General features: G+C 45.9%; 1 protein-coding gene across 1 annotated transcript in view; it reads right to left on the reverse strand.

The window, feature by feature from the left end:
* LOC146823266 (C-C chemokine receptor type 8-like) overlaps positions 1–17,676 on the reverse strand; it is a 75,332-nt gene extending 57,656 nt beyond the window's left edge. Inside the window, exon 1 of the mRNA XM_085606639.1 lies at positions 17,548–17,676. Within this exon, the coding sequence (XP_085462765.1) occupies positions 17,548–17,601 (54 nt within the window). The 5' untranslated portion in view covers positions 17,602–17,676. The remainder of the gene's footprint in view (positions 1–17,547) is intronic.
* Positions 17,677–19,449: the final 1,773 nt, after the last annotated feature.

The following is a 19,449-nucleotide window of genomic DNA, read 5'->3' on the forward strand; positions in this document are numbered from 1 at the left end:
AAAGGGACCTCAAGATGAAACACAAAATGGCGGCCCACGGGTCACTCGGGGTGACTAGGCCAACAATCTTCAGTGGATTCTGTTCTTGAGGAGGGGGCTACAAGTCAGCCCAAGCACAATTTCAGGAGACGTCGAGAAGTCAATGCACTTGCAAAAGTGCATGGTGACCAGGAGTTCCGGTTCCATGCTACTCACGAGGGCTGCGGGTCTCAGCTCTGCTGGGGACTCGGGTTGGCCTCTGAGATGTCTGGAAATCCTCTTCCTGGGCTGCAAATACTTTGGAGTCCGGCGGGAACTTTGGAAATGCAGACCGGCAAATTGCTTTGTTGGTGCCTGCCAAGCAGGGGAGTCACTCCTTGACCCCAAGGGAGATTTCTTCAGTCCTCTAGTCTTGAGGAGAGCGTCGAAGTTCTGGTTACAGAGGTTCCTTACTTATACCTAAGGAAGGGGTTGGACTAGCTCTGGGGACCCACCTATGGGAGGGGCCGTGTGCAGTGTGAGAACACAGCCGAGAGCTCCTGTTAGCTTCTATGGGGAAAGTCGCGGTTAGAGTTTTTAAAGATTAGGGACACTTAGAGTTGAGTCAGGACCAAACCCTTTGGGACTTAGGAAATTCTAGGGTCAACACCCACGGGAGCACTGGAGTACTCGTGTTACCTCACCCAAGGAAGCCGGGTGCATAGGTGTCAAATGGTGTCGGGTCGCGTTGTCGATTTCAATGGGAGCTGGCGAAGAAGTGCTGCTGCCGGGAAGATGCGAAGTGTCTGAAGAAATCCAAGCCTGGATTGAAGATGAAAAGAACCTGAAAGCAGAGGAGACAGAGTCTGGGTCACTAGCCAGTGACCAGGAAGGCGATAGGCAGATGCCCACCGATGTCGGGTGATTTCAGCTGAAGAAAGGTGAAGCTTGACTCTTCAGTCACGAGGACCAGGAGGCGTCGAGGATGACCAGGAGCTGGATTCGGACTGTCCCACAAAGGACGTCGAGTGCTGCAGTGTTGGTCCCTGGATTGGACACAACAAGCCTTGGCAACAGCAACCCACCCAGAAACGAGAAAGATGCTTCGGTGCATTCATTTATTTCATTGTGGACTGCCACTCCAAGAGGGGAGTTTCTGCTAAATACACAGGTGGACAACTGTGTTTCTGTGCGATTAGTTATTTTGTACATATGAAGTGTATATATATGTAAATAACTGTAAATATGTTATATATTGTAAGTAAAATTAGATATTTGTATTGCAGGTGTCCTTAGGGAGAGATATCCTTATATACCCTAGTCCTGATGAGGCCCAAAAGCAAGCCGGGCTGAAACGCGTCGACTATTTGAACTCAAGAAGCCCTCTATAAAATAAAATAATTTGTATAATTGGTATACAAAGTACTAAAAAATTGTTTAGAGGCATACAAGTGTATTTTCCTCTGAGTACTATTGAGTGGGGCTATCTTAAATAATGGAATACTCATATTAAAAAGGAGTAAGCATCCATAGTTACTAATAGGGGAATAAGGAATACAGGATATTTTCCTTGTTCATTTGTATTTTGTTTATTTTGATTTGCCTGATTTGTCTTTTTTGTTTGTCATATTTGTATGTATAATTGAATATATGATCTATTGACACTCTGTGTGCATATTGATACATAAAAAGATTTTTTGTCTATAGCTGTGTTCTGACAATGATATTGATTTATGATTAATTCAAAGAGTAAGTACTTTGTCTTGAAGGAATAATTTATGGTGTCCTTCTTGTTGTAAACAAGTATTGATTCATTCCAACGCATTACGATTTTTTGTATATCTGTTTACCCAGATGCGGTTGGATTAACTGGGTTACCCCCTTTAATATATAGAGTTTTGGTCAGCAGCAGGAGGCCAGACCCGTGTCTGTGGCTGCAGCATCCATTTTGTGATGCCAGGGCTCTGTTAAGTTTCTACCTGGTATACCAGTGCTGCTATGTCTCTCCCTCTAGAAGGGTGGGATCATACTCCCACACCAGTTACTGGTGTGGGGGTATGATTCGAAGGTGTTTGACACCAAACACGACATGTGTCCGTGCAGCCATTCCAAAGTTAGCATTTACCGTTGGGTTATAATGCACTTAAGAGTATATGGTCAGGCTGCACCACTGACAACTCCGGAGAAGAGATTCCGAAAGCTGCAGAGGGGCTCAGTTCATGCCTGGGTACCCTCTCACATATAACCAAGCACTCTGCCTTCAGGATTGTTAAGGCCTGCCATAGGAGTGACTGATAGGTTTGTATGTGCAGTGATAGGTCAGGTATTGTGAACCTATACCTCCGTAAGGGGTGCATGCACCACCTTACCCAGGCACCAGTAGGAGACCCGTGGTGTCATTTTGGGTGGCACAATACATGCTTCAGCCCCTGGTAGGCCTCTGGGGTACCTATGCCCTGGGTACATAGTGTACCATATACTAGGGACTCACAAGGGTACCTCAGGATCCAACTGTGGTGTACCTAAAGTACATGCAATCAATTTAGAGAGGAAGCAGCTAGGCTGGGGCCCTGAATAGCAGGGTCCTAGCCAGACTAAAGTCGAAAAACAGTGAAACACCAGCAAAAAGTGGCGGTAAACATGTGAAGCAGATCCCACTCTCCTACACAACCCCCCAAATGCAGGGACATTAAACTAACCTTGACCAGTTGAGTCTTCATGTTCTAAGTGGAAATATCTGGAGAGTCCATCTGCATTGGCATGGTTACTCCCAGGTCTATGTTCCACTGTATAGTCCATCCCCTGTAGGGAAATGGACCACCTGAGAAGTTTGGGGTTTTCACCCTTCATTTGTTTTAGCCATACGAGGGGCTTATGGTCTGTCTGAACAATGAAGTGAGTACCAAACAAATATGGCCTCAACTTCTTCAGAGCCCAAACCACAGCAAAGGCCTCCCTCTCAATGGCTGACCAACGTTTCTCTCTGGGGGTCAACCTTCTGCTTATGAAAGCTACTGGTTGATCCTGACCTTCATCATTCAACTGTGACAGTAGAGCCCATCCGTTTGGACAATGAACTTTTTGGAGTAGTCAGGACTTTGCAGAATGAGAGCAGTGCACATGGCCTGCTTCAGGTTATCAAATGCCTTTTGACAGCTAACTGTCCACTGAACCTTTTTGTGCATTTTCTTAGAGGTTCAGTCATTCAGACGTGTCACTATTGATCCATACCCCTTGACAAATCTTTTATAGTACCCAGTCAGGCCTAAGAAGGCTCTCACCTGAGTCTGGGTAGTGGGAGCAACCCAGTCCATTATGGTCAGGATTTTGCTCTGCAATGGTTGAACCTGGCCTCCACCTACAAAGTGGCCCAGGTACACAACCTGACTCTGCCCTATCTGGCACTTAGTAGCCTTGATAGTTAGGCCTGCTTTTTGCAGGGCCTCCAAAACATTCCTCAGGTGGACCAGGTGATCCTCCCAGGTAGAGCTAAAGAAGGCAATATCATTCAGATATGCTGCACTATAGTCTTCCAGGCCTGTAAGGACTTGATTCACCAACCTTTGGAAAGTGGCAGGTGCATTCTTCAAACCAAAGGGCATTACCACAAACTGATAGTGCCCACTAGGGGTAGAACATTCTGTCGTTGGCTTTGCATCATCAGCTAGTCTGATCTGCCAGTAGCCAGCTGTCAGGTCAAATGTGCTTAGAAACTTGGCTGAGACCAAAGTATCTACCAGCTCATCTGCCCTGGGGATGGGATGGGCATCAGTCCTAGTGACTGCATTGAGACCCCTGTAATCCACACAAAACCTCATCTCTCTCTTGCCATCTTTGGTGTGCGGTTTAGGTACCAGGACTACTGGACTAGCCCAAGGGCTATCTGAGGGTTCAATAACTCCCAAATCCAACATCTTTTGGACTTCTGTCCTTATACAGTTCCTGACATGGACAGGTTGCCTGTAGATCTTATTCTTCACATGCAGACTGTCCCCAGTGTCCGCTTCATGAGTGCACCAGGTAGTCTGACTTGGAGTCAGAGAAAACATATGTCTGAACTGGCTGAGAAGTTTTCTGCAGTCTGTTTGCAGCTGGGCCGTGAGGCTGCCTGCCAAGGCTACACCATCAACTGACCCATCATCAGGGTTCTGAGAAAGCAGGTCAGGGAGTGGGTCACTCTCTTCCTCCTGTCCTTCATCAGTAGCCATGAGCAAGCCCACGTCTGCCCTGTCAACATATGGTTTAAGTTTGTTGACATGAAGTACCCTGTGGGGACTCCTAGGGGTTCCTAGGTCTACCAAGTAGGTGACTTCCCTTTTCTGTTCAACAATTGTATGGGGGCCACTCCATTTGTCCTGGAGGGCTGCTGGGGCCACAGGCTCCAACACCCACACTTTCTGTCCTGGCTGATAAACAGTCAGTACAGTCTTTTGGTCATGCCAGGCCTTTTGTAATTCCTGGCTAGCCTCAAGGTTTTTGGTTGCCTTTTTCATATACTCAGCCATCCTGGAGCGGAGACCAAGTACACAGTCCACTATGTCCTGTTTAGGGGGTTTGAGAAGTAACTCCCATCCCTCCTTCACCAGACACAAAGGACCCCTAACAGGATGGTCAAACAAAAGTTCAAAAGGGCTGTAACCAACCTCCTTTTGTGGCACCTCCCTGTAGGCAAACAAAAGGTAGGGCAAAAGGATGTCCCATCTGCGCCTAAGCTTCTCTGGGAGACCTTTAATCATGCCCTTTAAGGTTTTGTTGATTCTTTCAACTAAACCATTACATTGTGGGTGATAGGGTGTGGTGAACTTGTAGTTCACTCCACACTCCTTCCACATAGCAGTCAAGTAAATAGACATGAAGTGTGCATCCCTGTCAGATACTACCTCCATAGGAAAGCCTACTCTTGAGAATACACCCAAGAGAGCTTTTGCCACCGCAGGTGCTGTAGTGGTCCTTGGGGGAATGGCTTCTGGGTACCTGGTGGCATGGTCCACCACCACCAGTATAAACCTGTGTCCAGATGCTGTCTGAGGATCCATGGGACCAACAATGTCAATCCCAACACTCTCAAAGGGAACCTTTGTGGTTCCACCTGCCTTGCCACTGGCTTAGCAGGTCACACAGTAGCGGCAAAGCTCCTTAGTGTCTTCAGACATGTGGGGCCAGTGAAAGTGAGGGACAATTCTGTCCCAAGTCTTGTTCTGGCCCAGCTGTCCTGCTAGGAGAATATCATGGGCTAATGTCAATAGGAAGCCCCTAAACTTCAGAGGTATAACCAACCTCCTGGATGCACCGGGCTTGGGGTCTCTAATCTCTGAGTAAAGGAGTCCATCATCCCAATAACTTTTAATGGTGCCACTAGCATTCCCAGCAGCCTCATCAGCAGCTTGCTTTCTGAGGGGTTAAAGAGATGGGCAGGTTTTCTGCTCCTAGCTTAGATCAGACCTGGAAGGGCCCCCTGTCCCCAAGAACTCAACCTGGTCAGGTTCAAGCTCCTCTGGGACAGGTCCTTCTTCAGGCTGAAGATCATCTCCCTGGGGAGACTGATCTGCATTCTGAGTCAGGTGGGAAGGCGCTGCATTAACCCTACTGCTCCTCCTCTTGGGAGGCACCTGGTCCATTATTCCAGATTCCTGGGCCTGTCCAGTGTTAGACATTTTAGCCTGTGACCTAGTCACAGCAAAGAAATGAGCAGGGATCCCTAACATTTCTGCATGTGTCCTGAGCTCCACTTCAGCTCAAGCTGAAGTTTCTAGATCATTGCCAAGCAAGCACTGTACTGGTAGGTCTGCACATACCGCAACCTTCTTAAGGCCAGTTACCCCTCCCCAGGAGATGTTAACAACTGCCAGAGAATGGTCTGTTCTGACGTTGCTAGCGTTGGTCACTTGGTACATTTCACCAAGTATATTCTGCCCAGGATCCACAAGATCTTTTGTCACCATTGTGACACTTGCTCCTGTGTCCCTGAATGCCAAAGCCTCTTTTCCATTTATTAAAGGCTGTTGTAGGTATTTGCCCAGAGTACTGGGACTCACAAAGGAGGACATATCCATGCCGCCATCACAGACTAGAACAGCCTTAGTTGGAACTCTGACTAGGCCAGAGTCCATCTCAGAACCCAGGGTCAACCCTACTACACCCTTATTCTGAACATTACCACCACCAATTGTAGCTGTACTAGGGGGAACAGTTGCCTTAGGGGCAATGGTGGCTGGAGTAGATTCTTTGGACTTGGTGCAGTCACTGGTCCAGTGAGTTTTCTGCTTACAGATTTTGCACCATGGTTTCTTTTGACCTTTCCCCTTGTTAGACTGTGAATCCCCACCTGAAGATGATTTTTGGCGGCCTTGTGAACACTTCTGGTCTTTAACGTTCTCCCCACCCTTGTCAGAGTTTTCAGGATCTTGCTTCTTGGGTTCACCACCTTGGTTCTGTACCTTCTGACTCACCCTGGTCTGACCCACTTGTTTGCCTTCTTTCCCATTTCTTGGGGAGAGGTCAGATCTGAGTCCACCAGGAACTGGTGCAACAGCTGATTCTGACAATTATTAAGGATCTGCTTCCTCATAATCAAATTGTACAATCCTTGAAAGTCATGCACTTTGCTGCCAAGTAACCAACCTTCCAGAGCCTTAGTGGCACAATCTACAAAGTCTACCCAGTCTTGATTCAGTGCCTTTTGGGTATCCCTGAACTTTAACCTGTATTGCTCAGTGGTTAGGCCAAACCCATCAATCAAGGCACTCTTCAGACTGTTGTAATCATCTGCCTCCTCCTCTCTAACTGTGAGGAGCTTATCTCTACCTTTGTCTGCAAAGGAGAGCCATACGATTGCTGCCCACTGCTCCTGGGGGACCCTTTAAACTGTACAGGCCCTTCCCAGTGCAGTTATCCATTTGTGGATGTCATCCCCACTCTGGTAGGGAGGGACAATCTTATTCAGGTTTCTATGGTCATAAGTCCTCTCCCTATCTCTAGGGATGTTGCTGCCACCATGGGACTCTAGTCCCAACTTTTCCTAGCTCTGTAGAGCTCTAGGGCCTCCTTATCTAGGGCTACCTGCCTCTTTCTGATTTCCAGCTGAGCTTCCTCATACTTAAGCAGTCTCTCCCTCCTCTCCTGAGAGGTTTCCCTCCTATGAGAGGAAACAGAGGTCCCTATGGATGAGCCAGAATGGTTAGACTCCACTGAGGGAGATCTTGACCTGCTAGGCCCACTACCAACTCTTCCAGGCGGAACAAAGAGGGGCCCATTGTGGCCCTCTCCATCACCTTCTAGGGGAATTGGATTTTCCAGATCCAGATCATTGTCATCTGCCTGGCCAACATCAGAGGTCAGGTCATGGGGAGTTTCACCCCTAGGCCCTTCCTCATGTGCTGTCCCACCCACTCAGCAGAGCTATATGATCTGAAGGGGTAGGCAGAGATCATCCAGCCTGACTACCTCTATGAGATGCTGGGTGGTTGGACTTTTGCCTGTCCTCAGTTTCCTAGCTGTACATAATGCTCTCAGTTCCATGAATGGGAGATTATTATACTTGGAAACTAGAAGCCCATTGGCTTCTGGCAGGGACCCACTGGTTCCTGGCCTTGAAGACATTATTAGTGGGGTGTGGTGTATTGCACTACCTACTCTAGTGTGGCCTACTAAACTCTCTTGAGTTGTAGAAAGGGTATGCTAAGCCCTTAACACACAACTCTAAGTTCAGTAGAACTTACTGTTATTCTAAAGCTTGTATTATATGTACTTAGGGTACCTTTAGTGGTTTTCAGTCAGTCACTCAATTGAGATTATCTGGTAAAACAACAGCAAGCTGGAATCCCACACGCTGCACTCCAATGTGAGAAGTTTTGCCTGGTATATGCTGTCCACTAGTTATAGTGGGCACCCTGTACCAGTTCAAACAACCCCTTATTGGTTATAGGTTAAAGACAACCTTTATTGAAAGCTATCCTAGTGGTAGCTATGGAGAGCAGACTTCAGGCTAAGTCTTGAAGGAATGTAAAGCAGCTTGTTTTACCAGTCTATAATCTATTGAGTGTTAAAATGAAAGACAACCACATCAGGTATATACATAAAATATATGTATTTATTTCTAAACACACCCTCCTAGACTCTTTATGAGGCTACAGGTCAAAACACATAAGATACACTTCAAATAGGACAATAATAAGCAGAAATACACGTCAGGCCCTAGGGGCGAGCCAACCCATATACTAAAATAGTGGTATAAGAACCACGACTTAACTAGACACAAGACCTAGAGCCTGTAGAATCGCTGGGACCCCAAGGAACCACCCAAGGTAGTGACACAGGGGACCCACAGGGGCCGTCTGCAGTGTGAGAACACAGCCGCGGGCTCCCGTTAGATTCTATGGGGAAAGCCGCGGTTAGAATTTAAAGATTAGGGACACTTAGAGTTGAGTCAGGACCAAACCCTTTGGGACTTAGGAAGTTCGAGGGTCAACACCCATGGGAGCACCGGATTACTCGTGTTACCTCACCAAGGGAAGCCGGGTGCATAGGTGTCAAATGGTGTCAGGTCGCGTCGTTGATTTCAATGGAAGCTGGCGAAGAAGTGCTGCTGCCGGGAAGATGCGAAGTGTCCAAGCCTGGATCGAAGGTGAGAAGAACCTAAAAGCAGAGGGGACAGAGTCTGGGTCACTAGCCAGTGACCAGGAAGACGATAGGCAGATGCCCACAGATGTCAGGTGATTTCAGGTGAAGAAGGTGAATCTTGACGAGGACCAGGAGGTGTCGAGGACAACCAGGAGCTGGATTCCAACTGTCCCATGAAGGATGTCGCGTGCTGGAGTGTCGGTGCCCAGATTGGACACAACAAGCAACCCACACAGGAACGAGAAAGATGCTTCGGTGCAGACCAGCAAGGTCTGTGGGACTCATCACTTGGTAGGGAGTCAGGGCACGTCTGGAGCAACCAGGGAAGCACAAGGAAATTCAAAGTTATCCCCTCAGGGACCCAACAGTTGACAGACCAGGGATCGCAAAGGGACCTCAAGATGAAACACAAAATGGCGGCCCACGGGTCACTCGGGGTGACTAGGCCAACAATCTTCAGTGGATTATTTTCTTGAGGAGGGGGCTACAAGTCAGCCCAAGCACAATTTCAGGAGACGTCGAGAAGTCAATGCACTTGCAAAAGTGCATGGTGACCAGGAGTTCCGGTTCCATGCTACTCACGAGGGCTGCGGGTCTGAGCTCTGCTGGGGACTCGGGTTGGCCTCTGAGATGTCTGGAAATCCTCTTCCTGGGCTGCAAATACTTTGGAGTCCGGCGGGAACTTTGGAAAAGCAGACCGGCAAATTGCTTTGTTGGTTCCTGCCAAGCAGGGGAGTCATTCCTTGACCCCAAGGGAGATTTCTTCAGTCCTCTAGTCTTGAGGAGAGCGTCGAAGTTCTGGTTACAGAGGTTCCTTACTTATACCTAAGGAAGGGGTTGGACTAGCTCTGGGGACCCACCTATGGGAGGGTTTGGAAAAAGGGGTGGCTACACCCATTTCCTTTGACCAGCTTCGCGCCAGAGCAGGGGCTGGAAGCCCCTGAACCGGTTTGAGCTGGACTATGCACAGGGACACCAAATGTGCCCCCAGTGCAGGACTTCAAAGCACTCAGAGAGTGCTCCCACCCAGCCCCAATACACATAAGCCTGTCTGGGAGGTGGTTACACCTCCCTGTGACAGGAAACCTATTGTCCAGGCCTCCTCTGCTGGAGTTTCAGTCAGAAGCAGGAAGCCAGACCAGTGTCTGTGGCTGCAGCATCCATTTTGTGATGCCAGGGCTGCCATGTCTCTCCCTCTAGCAGGTTGGGATCATACTCCCACACCAATTACTGGTGTGGGGGTATGATTCCAAGGTGTTTGACACCAAACACGACATGTTTCCGTGCAGCCAGTCCAAAGTTAGCATTTACCGTTAGGTTATAATGCACTTAAGAGTATATGGTCAGGCTGCACCACTGACAACCCCGGAGAAGAGATTCCGAAAGCTGCAGAGGGGCTCAGCTCATGCCTGGGCACCCTCCCACATATCACCAAGCACTCTGCCTTCAGGATTGTTAAGGCCTGCCATAGGAGTGACTGATAGGTTTGTATGTGCAGTGATAGGTGAGGTATAGTGAACCTATATCTCGGTAAGGGGTGCATGCACCTTCTTCCCCAGGCAGCAGTAGCAGACCTGTGGTGTCATTTTGGGTGGCTTTTCAGGGGTGGCACAATACATGCTTCAGTCCCTGGTAGGCCTCTGGGGTACCTATGCTCTGGGTACATAGTGTACCATATACTAGGGACTCACAAGGGTACCTCAGGATCCAATCTGTGGTGTACCTAAAGTACATGCAATCAATTTAGAGAGGAAGCAGCTTGGCTGGGGGCCCTGAATAGCAGGGTCCCAGCCAGACTAAAGTCGAAAAACAGTGAAACACCAGCAAAAAGTGGGGGTAAACATGTGAAGCAGATCCTACTCTCCTACAATAGCTACATTCTTGGGTTGTCATGCCAATTGAGAAATCAAATAATTTACAGCAGACCACTAAACTCAAAAGAAACAAGCATTGACAAAGCCAATAGGTATGGCCTTGACAAGGTGTTGTGCTATTTTATTTATTCAGAGAGTATGCCAGAAAAATAAGAAAAAATCAAACCTACAACCAACTAAATGTGGCTGCCATATGCTTGCAATAGAAGCATTCACATTTTAAACATTCACTGATGTGGCTCTTTTACTAATGGTGTATTTTAAATAACAAGTCTTTAACTGTACCATGTATTGTACTAATATTTGTCAAGGTGAGGGGAATTATTCCCTACCCAACCAAGCACTCAAATTGTGGACAGCTAAAGTCTCACTTTATAACTACAACTTTAACAAGCATCGGCAATATCTCTGACAGTCACTAGTGCTAAGATTATTATTTTTTTAATGGCAGCATGTCACAAAATAAAATGTAAAACAATAATGCAGCCACCTAAGAGTGGCTCCCATATGCTTGTAGTAAACATTTCTAAATTAAATAATATTCACTCAAGCGACCGCTTTACTAGTGATGTACATCAAATACCAAGTCTTACAGATTTGCCATGCATTTTAATATAATTTGTCAAGGAGACAAAAGTAAATCACCACCAAACCAAGCCCTACACTTGCAGACAGCTACAATGTTACAGTATCAATTAAATACTTTAATACAGCAACTTTAAAAAAGAGACTGAAAATAAATCGCCATCTAACTGGGAACCCAAGTACAGGCAACATAAATAGACAGTATTTAAAGTTATTATAAAAAATGCATAAAATGAAAAAGCACAGTTTGACCCACCTTTGATACTGAAGGGAAAGGAACTATTTTTAGGTGGAAGCGAACAATGTGCACAGTCACTCAGTGGAAGGAGCTAAGAAGTAAAGTTTACAGGCCCATTGCTCCATGTTGTCTGAAGTTGTGTGTGGAAGTAAAATGTGAATGATAAACAGACCAATAAATTGAGCCAGCTTACCAAAACCCCCTCCATGTTTGTATATTTAGGGCCAGATTTATCAAGCCACGCAAGGCCACCTTGTATGGTCCTGCTTGGCTGGATAAATTGCTGCCTTGCGTTACTTTGCCACAGGGAGGCGTTCCATGGGTGGAGTTTGGGAGTGCGCACACATCCACCCATGGATTTTGGTGCATTCCTAGATTTAGAACTACACTAACGGAAGGTTTAAAGTCCAATAATAAAGGACAAAAGGCCGCGTGATGCTGCAAAAAACTGTGTAGAATTTCTTCAAATAGTTAGTACATCACTGAGCTAGAAGATTAAGAGTCCATCAGCCCACCCTGGTTGGCGGAGCTTCGTCATTTGAGACTCTTAGGGATCAATGTCTAGGCCCACTGATTCGAGCCAGCCGGCCCCAGTTTGTGTGCCCTAGTCAAAGATACCAGGATTGACAAATCTCCTGCCACAGAGTGCAGTATAACTTTTGAAGACTCGAAAGAAATGCAGTGCTCTAACGTGAAAGGTGTTTAAAAATGATTACGTGGTCAAAAAATATGTTTATTCAAAATTGACCAGGTGTCATATCTAAAACCAAAATAGTCATCACAACTCTGACTATTCCCTGTCTTGGTCTCGTGGGGTCAACATGTTTCAGCCATCAGGGTCAACTGACCCGGCTTTCTTCAGGACCTAATTACGATGATATTAAAAGCAACTGCAGGATTTATTCAGTGAAAAAAAGTGTAAAAGAAAACTGTGTGAAAACAGTGTAACAGACAGTGTGAAGAAACAAAGATTCTCATAGAGGATTTATGATATTCATCATAAAAAATAATTGTGTGGCTAGAGCCACCCTACCAGACTAGCAAGGTTTTTGCTTAGATACTTTTACTTAATCTTCTTTCCTGAAAGGAATAATGAGAATCAGCCTGTTAAAAATATTCCATACACAGGACAATGACAGCATTCGCGACCTACGTCCTACAGTGCCTATTTATGCACTATACTCATTATAAATAACCCACAGCGTGGTTTACAGATCAATAAAGTTTTTGACAAAAGAACTTGAATTGCACTCACCCAGCTTTCTGTGGGAGGAAGGCCTCACCTCACCCGGCTGACTGCTCGGTGAAGGAGGCACCGCTCTGTTGAAATGTAAGGATAAAAAAGAACAAGTTGCACAAGGATACTTGTACCCTAGAAGTCACTACAGAACATTCAACATCTAAAACCTATATGCTCTTGACTTTAGAAAACATCCCCATCATACGTTGCAGACCAGATGTACCAGGCCAATTGATAACTTATCCCATCTCCATATGCAATTTCTGATGTTACTAAAAGAAGACAACCCATTTCAAACACTACATGAGATGTCTCTGCCAAATTAAGCCAACCCGCTTCCGCGCACAACCAGAATCCCATTGCTTCAAAAATTCGCTCAAAGATCTTCAAATTAGTTCTCCTAATATCCAACTGTTAATCAAAAGGTTGACCTAAAAAACTAGTATTAGTATTAGCGAAGAGCCTCGATGTCCCCTTCCTTACCTGTCCGTCGATTCCTCGAGCTTGACTGCGAGCAGTCTGGGAGGTGACGGCAGGCAGGAAGGAGATCCTAAAATACCCGCTCTAATTGGTCGGATTAAGGGTGGGACGTTCTTACAGCAGGTGTGTGTGACTACGTTCCGGGCGCCTATTCTTAGACACGCATGTACAAAAGTAGAAACGTTAATCCCTAAGCGTGTGCGCAGTCAACTCCATTTCAGACCTCGCAAGGACGCGGAAGACAACATCACTTGCTGCGCACATGCGCAGTCCACAGTGTCAACGCGCCAATAGCATTCCTCAAAGGGCCCAGGGTACACCAAACTATCTACCCAATTGCCCGATTAGCCACGCATGCGCGAAAGTAGAAACGTAAATCACTGAGCGCATGCGCGGTCACATCCCCATTTCAGACCTCGCAAGGACGTGGAAGACAATATCACTTTCTACGCACATGCGCAGACCACAGTGTTAACGCGCCGATAGCGTACCTCTAAGGGCACAGGGCACACCAAACAATCTGCCCTATTGGTGCACACCTATGCGTCCGCACCAAGCCCAAGACGAGACTAAACATGAAAACATGTGCCAATGGCACAACATTCCTCACAATCAACACCAATGTGCCCACGCTGTGCAACCATTCCTCAGACTTGCCATGCCTTGGCCATCGTAAAAAAGGAAGGTCATGCCCGGTGGAATGACAATTAGCTAACGTCTTATTCACATATTAGAAATGGTCAGAAAAGACGATCCATGAAGAACAGGGGGCAAACATGTTTATTCCACTCAGGCCAGCTCAAGTAAAGGGGTAGGAGGCTGCCGCCTTTATTTACATAATAGGTGTGAAAAAGGTCAAGAGACACTAAAGGGGGCCATTCGAAAGGGACCCTCGTGTTAACAATTTAATTTTGTCACTTGCTCAATCAATGCTTTCGACTACCAGCCTCATGAGTAGAAGCTCGTCTCAAACAAATGAGTCCGTGTTGGTCGGAAGGTGAGAGTAAGAGTAATGCCGGTCAGCCAGCAAGTCATGATATAAGTGCTGATTCAGTTTAATAGGGTCTGCTTCTACCTATAGAATGTCTTTACGATAAGAAGTATCATTAAAATTTCCATATTGCGACCAGGATATCGACCCATGTTGACAGTGTTTGTAGGATCTTGAAAGGGTATCGGTGGAGTCCATTGAGGCGGGGCACCCATATTTGAATCCAGATATATACCACTCGTGATCTAAAGCCCCCCATCCGGAGTAACCAGGGATATGTAATATTATCCGTTGTGGAGCTCAAACTTAGTTATCAATTGGCCTGGTACATCTGGTCTGCAACGTATGATGGGGATGTTTTCTAAAGTCAAGAGCATATAGGTTTTAGATGTTGAATGTTCGGTAGGGACTTCTAGGGTACAAGTATCCTTGTGCAACTTGTTCTTTTTTATCCTTACATTTCAACAGAGCGGTGCCTCCTTCACCGAGCAGTCAGCCGGGTGAGGTGAGGCCTTCCTCCCACAGAAAGCTGGGTGAGTGCAATTCAAGTTCTTTTGTCAAAAACTTTATTGATCTGCAAACCACGCTTTGGGTTATTTATAATGAGTATAGTGCATAAATAGGCACTGTAGGACGTAGGTCGCGAATGCTGTCATTGTCCTGTGTATGGAATATTTTTAACAGGCTAATTCTCATTATTCCTTTCAGGAAAGAAGATTAAGTAAAAGTATCTAAGCAAAAACCTTGCTAGTCTGGTAGGGTGGCTCTAGCCACACAATTATTTTTTATGATGAATATCATAAATCCTCTATGAGAATCTTTGTTTCTTCACACTGTCTGTTACACTGTTTTCACACAGTTTTCTTTTACACTTTTTTTCACTGAATAAATCCTGCAGTAGGTTTTAATATCATCGTAATTAGGTCCTGAAGAAAGCCGGGTCAGTTGACCCTGATGGCTGAAACATGTTGACCCCACGAGACCAAGACAGGGAATAGTCAGAGTTGTGATGACTATTTTGGTTTTAGATATGACACCTGGTCAATTTTGAATACACATATTTTTTGACCACGCAATCATTTTTAAACACCTTTCACGTTAGAGCACTGCATTTCTTTCGAGTCTTCAAAAGTTATACTGCACACTGTGGCAGGAGATTTGTCAATCCTGGTATCTTTGACTAGGGCACACAAACTGGGGCCGGCTGGCTCGAATCAGTGGGCCTAGACATTGATCCCTAAGAGTCTCAAATGACGAAGCTCCGCCAACCAGGGTGGGCTGATGGACTCTTAATCTTCTAGCTCAGTGATGTACTAACTATTTGAAGAAATTCTACACAGTTTTTTGCAGCATCACGCGGCCTTTTGTCCTTTATTATTGGACTTTAAACCTTCCGTTAGTGTAGTTCTGTGTCTTTTGGGGATTGAAGGTGGTATAGTCCTTAAACTAGTTCCCCTGGAACCCCTTTGTATCTATTAGTGTTGAGCATTCCTAGATTTACCATAAGTGGTAGACTTGGGAATACATCAAAATGCTACACCTCTCAAGGTGAGACATAACGGGGAGAAATATCTTTATTTCTCTTTGTGTTTTTCTCCTTCCTACGTGTGCTGCATTCTGCAGCACACGTAGAAGGAGGAAAATGTCTAGAAAATAGGCACCCTTGTGCCATGGTGCAAGGGGGCCTGCGTTAGTGCTGGCAGCCAAAACTGCGCCGGCGCTAGGAAATGACTGGAATGCTCCTTCTAATGTTAAATATGGTGCATCCCAGCCATTTCCCTTTCACGCAGCGCAGCACGGCTTGTGCGTTCCGCTGCGTTAAAAAAAAAAAACATGGGCCTTAGAATATATTTTGGGGGGAAAAAACAGTAGCCTGTCTCTAAGTCCAGACCTGAAACTGAAAGGTCCTTCAGCCTACTCATCCATGCATTCAACACACTGGAAAGATCTTCACCTAACTTATTTTACTTTTACAAAACATACGTAAACCACTTGTAAACTAAACAATCGATAACTCTAGTAAAAAAATACATAGAACCAAATAATCCCAAACAATTTACAAACCTGAGAGAAGAAATTCGACAAAACGTAAGAAGGGCCTCCATATTAAGAAAGCATTAAGGTGAAAATGTTTCTTACACAAAAACATAAACAAGACATGTGCACTCTTGACACGGAGAGTGGAGAAACTAACAAGAGAAGCTGTGCCGTTTTAGGGAGAAAAGAGGCAGGTAGGACGAAGCTAAGCAAGACGTCCAACCCCGAATGAAAAGGGTTCATTACCAGCTGCGGATTTCTGTGGCATGGACAAGGATGCACAGAGGCGGCCAGGTATCCAGTGAGAACATGCATTTGGTCCAGCATCAAATATCTTTGATCCTAAAGTCCAACCTAATCGATAGTGTATAAGGTTTCTGGTATAACTTGAGCAATCTTTTGTTTGTCATGTAAGCGTCGAGAATAAACGTGGGTTCATTTGTTAAACAATAACGCAGCGGTGGAAAACAAGCACTATACTGTTTGAGCGTCACCACATGCAAACTCTTCCATGTTCATTCCCCATTCACTTAAAAATTATTTTGGACACTTTTTGGGCAAATATCTTTGCAGATTATTCCTCGAGCCTCTTCACATTCTGTTAGGCGCGTCAAAATGGTATTATATTTCGAAGAATGTACCGTGCACTTGTACTGTTAATATACAACAATCGACACTTGCCTTACAGTAGAAAATATGCAAGCCTCACACAGTAACCCTTCCCGGCGCACACTGGGACTTACTTACAAGCCCCTGGCTGTATTTAAAGGTTTGAGCCGCGGATAAAGGCACATGCAAATGTGATGAGATTGCCCTGGAATGGCGCGCGCCTACGCCTGACAACCACGCAAGGGTGCAGGCTGACTGCGCCTCCATGATGCGGCGCGCCACCGGTAACGCCCAAGCCTTCATAATGTGACTGACAAGCAGAAGATGCGAGTATGCGAACGTTTTTTAAATTCAATTTCTCGCTGTAAAAACTCCGATGTCACATGCCACCAATAAAACACGCACCAACAAAGCCAATAGGTCTTTCTGACTCTAATGTGCCATGTGGTTTGCATGTGTTGTATGCAAAAATGCTGTTCTTTAAAGACTGCGCTTTTAACTTTGTCAGTGATGGGGAAAAAAAATAAACTAAAATGTTGCTTTATGTATAGACTGCATCTAGGAACTAAAAATTGTATTTGGCAAACTGTGTGGATGAGTGTACCTTTTGGATGTGAAACAGCCTTTCATGCATTTAAATGGAAGCAGTTGCTGGAAGGCTGAAGGATACACGAAATAGCTAAAATAATTAGATGAAAGCATATTACTTCTCTGGGTGAAGCCAAGCCCAATCTATGTATATTTAAAGAATTGCTACAAGACATCAGGATGCAGCTGCCACAAGCCACAAGCCACACATAGACAGAACCTCTTGACTGTGTTGGCAGGCGCTGTTCTGAAGAAACAATTGTTCATTAAATAATAAGTTAGCAGCAGTCTCAGAAACATGTTACAAATACTTTCCACACATACTTACATGTTTCAAACCAGAAGAAACATCTGGCTCAGCGATGCTTTCCTCAGTCCGCATTTTTTCTGCCACAGAGAAAGACTAGGTTTGAAATACACAGACCCCCTTCAAGCTCCTTCTTCACATTGCTTCAGACTTGAGGATGTACAATAATAAAGGTGTGAAAATATATAAGGGGAGCGTCGCTCCCTGAGATGAAAAAAGATGTGGTCACGCCACAAGCGTGAAAGCATCATGTGCCACTTACAGTGCAAATTAAAGGACCTGGCTACTCAAGACCTGGCTCTTCGAGCAGTAGCAGCACCCCCTCCGTCCCCCAGCGCCTTGAGACCCTCGCGGGTGAGTAGCGCGCTTTACAAATGTATTGATTGATTGATTAATTGAAGGCACAAATGGTCCTCACAGGGGAAGTGTAGCCCTTCACTTACACAGAAATAGTTTCTTAAAGAACCCTTCTTACAAGTAGGGATTATTTATACACTTAATGCATTTTTTTTATTGCGGCAAGTTATCATCTCAAAATAAAGTAATATCAACTATTGTACAAAGGTGCTCCTATCTGGTGATGGTGCAGTGAAAAGTGATAAGGTGAATACATTGAGTGCTGGTGCTATATACAATACTATGTGCACGTGACTGAAAGGGATGGTATGATGTTATTAAAGACACTCATTTTACGAGTGTCACAATCCACATTCAATTAAAAAACAGTCCACATTAGAAAGTTGTCGAAGTTTCAAACTGCAATGCGAAATGAATCAGAGAGAGACACCAGAAGAATTGTGGTAGTAGTCCTACAATCCTAACGAGTTTTTAACTCAAAAAATACATCAAATCTTTGTCGAGTACTGAAAATAACAGGCCAGGAGGTATTGTCTGAATGAGCTGGACCAGGAATGATAGATAAATCCAATTCTCCATGTGCTCAATATTAGAAGTGGCATCTGTAAACATTCAAGACAACCATGAATGACAGCAGGGAGATCAGGATCGTTCAGCAGAGTAACGTGCCTTGCTGGAGTGAAACTGGAGCTTTCAGTGTAGACAACAGAGACTGTTTTGCTAGAGGTGGGCTAACACCAAGCTTTAAAACGATCTTCATGTGATGAATAAAGCACAAAAACCCATAAGCATCCAAGTGCCGGAGACAGGTGAGAAGAAGAGTATAGAGACTATGGGCATATTTTCCAACCTTTCACACAATACAGTGTAGCAAGGCAACTTGCTGTGATGCATTGCGTGAAAGGGAGAGAGCAGAAATGCACCATATCTGGAGCACTTCAGACAGCCTAGCACCAATGCAGGCGCCCTTGCACCATGATGCAAGGGCGCCTGCATTACAAGGAAAATTGTTACAGTGCAGGAAGGCATACCTTCCTGCACGAAAGCAATCTCTTGAGGACTTTTGCTCTTTCTATGGGGCCAATTCCGATCCAGGTCGGAAAGCACTCATCCGAGCCGGATCCGGAGTGTTTTCCAACCGAGCCGGAGTCCTGCAGTCCGACCGAGCAAGTACGATGCGGCCGTATGCTGCCGGACTCGGTCCGGTCGGACTCCCATAGAAGTCAATGGGAGCCGGTCGTACGACATGTACATGGGCTCCCATTGACTGAATGGGTACGTTGCGGACAAGTGCGTCCCCTACAGTGGGAACGCGTCGGTGCCATCCTCACCGTACATGCCTGTGTTGGGGAGACCCATGGGTCTCCCCCTGTGTCCGAGTCGTAGGGCTGCGGGTGACAGGGGGTCCGACACGAACCCCCAAAGGCAACCACCCGGATGATTTGCAAACCGGACACTCCGGCTCGCACAGGCTGTCCAACGCGTGCATCGTACTGGCTCAGTCGTGAATCGCATCCATTGCACGCCACGGTTAGCTTACGACCGAGACGTACGGAGCGGTTCGGA

This window comes from Triturus cristatus, chromosome 5_2, assembly GCF_964204655.1.
Source record: "Triturus cristatus chromosome 5_2, aTriCri1.1, whole genome shotgun sequence".
NCBI lineage: Eukaryota > Metazoa > Chordata > Amphibia > Caudata > Salamandridae > Triturus > Triturus cristatus.